We start from the raw sequence: 3,730 nt of genomic DNA, 5'->3' as shown, positions 1-3,730 counted from the left end.
GCCTCCTGGAAAGATATCTCCCGGCGGCTGGCGGGTGCATTTGTGTCCAGGCAGCGTCCTGCCCGCTACGCGGCCGTCGGGCAGGACGCAGCTCACACTCCTTCCCTTGCAGCTGGTACTCGTGGCTGATCAACAGCTTCGTCAATGGTGAGTGTGTCCCTGTCCCACAGCCCAGGGCGACAGGTCCTCTAGAGCTTCAGGGCCGAGGCGGCTGGCAGGCGCCCCTGGTGCCCGCGCTCCCCAAGGGGCGCACCCAGCTTGCCTGGGCGGTGAGCACAGCGACTGCCGGACCCGAGCTGGGAGCAGGTGGCCCCCGTCCCCTCCACGAGAGCAGGTCCGTCAGCAGGACGTGATGCCGTCCGCCCACTTTCTCGGCCAGCTGTGTGTGCACAGAGCCTGCGAGTGGGGACCAGCCGGGGCGCCCCCTGCTTGGGCCGCATGCGCTGTGCCGGCCACGCGTGGGCCCGCCGGCTTGCCACCCTGGGAGGCCACCTCCTTCGCAGCCCCTTGCTCTGGGCCTCTGGGGCGGGGCTTGCGCAAAACTGAGCAGGCAGATTGCTCCCAAGTGTCATGGTTGGGGAGGGGTGATGGCCACCCTCGACCCCAGCCTCAGCCTCCAGGCCTCGAGGGCGGGAGCTGTGTCCTGGCTGCCCCAGCACTCCAGTGCCTCACACCCACCGGGCCCAGGGCAGGGGCAAGGGTGACTGAGGGGCAGGGTTTGCTGTTGGCTAGTATCCCCGCCAGGAGGCTGCGCCACATCTGGGTCACAGCTGGCGGCCTCATGGCTCTCTCCCCTCAGGGGTCTACGCCTTTGGCTTCCTCTTCATGCTGCCCCAGCTCTTCGTGAACTACAAGGTAAGGCGCCGCCCTGCTCCGCGCCCTGCCCTGCATGCACCCCGCCCTGCTCCTGCCCACCCGCCTCCACACCCACCCGTGGGTCTCTTCACAGATGAAGTCAGTGGCGCACCTGCCCTGGAAAGCCTTCACCTACAAGGTAAGTCGCCTGCCAGCCGCTGGCCAGCACCCCTGGAACGCCATCTGAGGGCGGCCTCCCGGGCACGCTGGCCCCCACTGCCACAGCAGGCGTCCCCCGAGTTAGCAGCTTCTCGAGGGTGTTCCTTAAATCAGCCCCCAGGCCAGAGCCCGGCTGTTGGTGGTGGAGCCCCGCATGGGGCTGGGGGCTGAGGCCCGCGTGAACAGATGCCCAGACCCCTGAGGCTCCCAGGTCCCCGATGACAGGGCAGGAGGACAGGGAAGACCGGGCGCGAGGCTGAGTCGGCACAGAGCCACATCAGGCAGGGCTCGAGGCCCCGTGCGGAGAGCTGTGCGTGCCCCAGGGCTGAGCCAGGCTGCTGGCAGGAGAGCAGATGCCTGTGCTCCATGGATGTGTTCTCGGCCGCTCAGCACACTGTGCCTGCCGAGCCCCTCGGGTCTGCCCTGCGGCGGCACACGGCCCCTCTGCAGCCCTCGGTCTGGCCTACAGGCGTTCAACACCTTCATCGACGACGTCTTCGCCTTCGTCATCACCATGCCCACCTCGCACCGGCTGGCCTGCTTCCGCGACGACGTGGTCTCCCTGGTCTACTTGTACCAGCGATGGTGAGGCTGCCCTCCTCTGGGGCCTGTCTCTGTAGGCGCCTGCCCCGGGGCCTGGGGAAAGGCCGCTCAGGCGGAGGGTTTCCCGGTGGTGCCGAGACGCGGTCGGCTGCCATGTGATGTGGGAGGAACCGTCCGGCCCTGCTCCACCGTGGTGTGGAAGTGGACATGCTCTGAGAGCTTAGAGCAGGCTTTGCAGACACGTTCGTGGCATCTGGCGTGGCAATGGCAGCTGGCCGACCATGGCACTGGCTGTACGAATGGCCCCCCGGCCCAATCCTGGGGTTTGGGATTCGTGGTGCAGGAAAAGCTTTTGGGAATTTTCCAAACATAGGCTCGGGCCCCACTCCCACCTTAGGCCATCCTTGGGTGGAGCTAGGTCTGGAGTCTCCCTGGCCATGGGTGGGTGCAGCTGCAGGGCTGGGTCTTGGGACCTTACAGGTCCTTTCTCACCCCAAGGCCGCCACACCTCTCTGCATCTCCCCTCTCCTGGGCCCCAGCCAAGTGGAGCCAGCCATCGGGCCATGCTGGAGCGGGGTCTCCTTGGCTGCTGTCCCCAGGTCCCGGGTGGGTGTCCTCAGATACACGGTGCCGGCCCCAGGAGACACACGCCTTCTCAGTCCTGCCCCGGCACTTGGCACACAGTCCGGCCAGACCCTCCCAGCCGTGCCCCTGAACCACACCTATGTGGCCCTGGCAGCCCCTCCCACATGCACACTGACAGGCGAGGGGTCCCCAGTGCCTGCCTGACCCCACTGCCCCATCTGCACTTCCTGCCACATGTGAGGCCATCCCAGGCCAGCAGATCTGTGTCCTGCAGCTCGTCAGTCCATCGCTGTCACGTGGCCAGGGCGTCCCTGTGCTTAGCTCCTGGACACAGCTGTGCAGGCTGGCAGAGCTAGGCCACTCTTTGGCCAGCAGACTCCCCTGTCCGTTCTGGTGTCCTCCGTGGGCACCACGTTGGCCCCTGAGTCCTGGTCCTGACCACAGTCCTAAGGCCCGTGCTCTCCGAGGTGCCTGGGCATCTCCGTTTCAGCCCCAGATGCAGGGCATGGACAGTGGGTCGGCTCAGTCTTGGGTGCACGGTGGCCGGAGCCCGCCAGGAGCTGCATCTCTGATGGAACTGAGCAGCTGCTCTGGCCACGCCGGGCTCCTGGGAAAGACTGAGCTCCAGGCAGTGGGTCACCTCTGAAAGCCGAACCTCAGGCCTGCTGTGCGTGGGTGCAGCACTGTGTCCCCTCCTGCCTGGGTAGGTGCTGGGCATGGGGCGGGATCCCCAGAGGTCACGTGCTCTCGGGGCATCACCACCAGGGCTCCTGGGCGAGAGCTGCCCGGACCCGCCCCTCGCTGTCAATGGCTCTGACTGCACGATGTCAGCTCGCTCGGCGTGGCCACCACCGGGAGGGCCTCCGTGGCGCCCAGCGGGGCTTGCTGCCCGTGCACCCGTGTCTTCGCAGGCTTTATCCTGTGGATAAGAGCAGAGTGAACGAGTTCGGGGAGTCCTACGAGGAGAAGCCACGGCGGAAGCCCCACGCAGAGTGACGTGGCCGTGTAGGGCAACAGCCGAGTATTTCGGAGGCCTCCGGCGGACTTCTGGACGCCACGTCTGCATTGCCAAATCCCCGAGGACACCGCTTTTCTGGCCCCCACTCCTGAGGTCGGCCGTCTTGCCACAGAGCCGCCAGGGAGGGGCTGCCCTCGCTCCACAGCCCCCGGCCCCAGCCCTGGCAGCCTCACCGGGTTGCCGTGGTCACTTCTGGCGAGTGGTCCCTGTGAGTTCAAGCGCACGTGGGGCTCTGTTCCCCGTGGACTCGGCTCAGGTGTCTCATCTGTGTGTTTGAAATTTGGCTGTTTTAAAGCTCCGCGTACGTGTTTTATTTCAGAATAAATTTCCCTGCCTGTGATGCTTTCCTTGGTACGTTGTGGCAAGTTTTCCAGGTTATCTTTCCTTCTCAGAAAAGAACCGTCAGTACACCTGTGGGCAGACGAACCTCTGCCCAGGCCCCGGGTCCTGGAACGGGACTCATCGGGCCAGTGTCTGAGAACAGTGCCCCGGTGTAGATGGGGAGACCGATGCACGTTCCCAGACGCGGGAGGAGGGCGCAGGTCCTGGGAGCCAGGTTCAGCCACAGCA

At 65.8% G+C, this 3,730-nt stretch overlaps 1 protein-coding gene across 1 annotated transcript in view; it reads left to right on the top strand.

The window, feature by feature from the left end:
- Window positions 1-3,507, top strand: part of CLPTM1L (CLPTM1 like) — a gene marked incomplete at its 5' end in the record, with an annotated part of 17,390 nt that extends 13,883 nt beyond the window's left edge. The window contains 5 exon segments of the mRNA XM_014586369.1: window positions 113-147; window positions 800-855; window positions 950-994; window positions 1,484-1,599; window positions 3,054-3,507. Of these exon segments, the coding sequence (XP_014441855.1) occupies window positions 113-147; window positions 800-855; window positions 950-994; window positions 1,484-1,599; window positions 3,054-3,138 (337 nt within the window).
- Window positions 3,508-3,730: the final 223 nt, after the last annotated feature.

Source organism: Tupaia chinensis, unplaced genomic scaffold, assembly GCF_000334495.1.
Source record: "Tupaia chinensis unplaced genomic scaffold, TupChi_1.0 Scaffold000020_1, whole genome shotgun sequence".
Lineage (NCBI taxonomy): Eukaryota > Metazoa > Chordata > Mammalia > Scandentia > Tupaiidae > Tupaia > Tupaia belangeri.
This window is presented reverse-complemented; position numbering and strand designations above follow the sequence as displayed.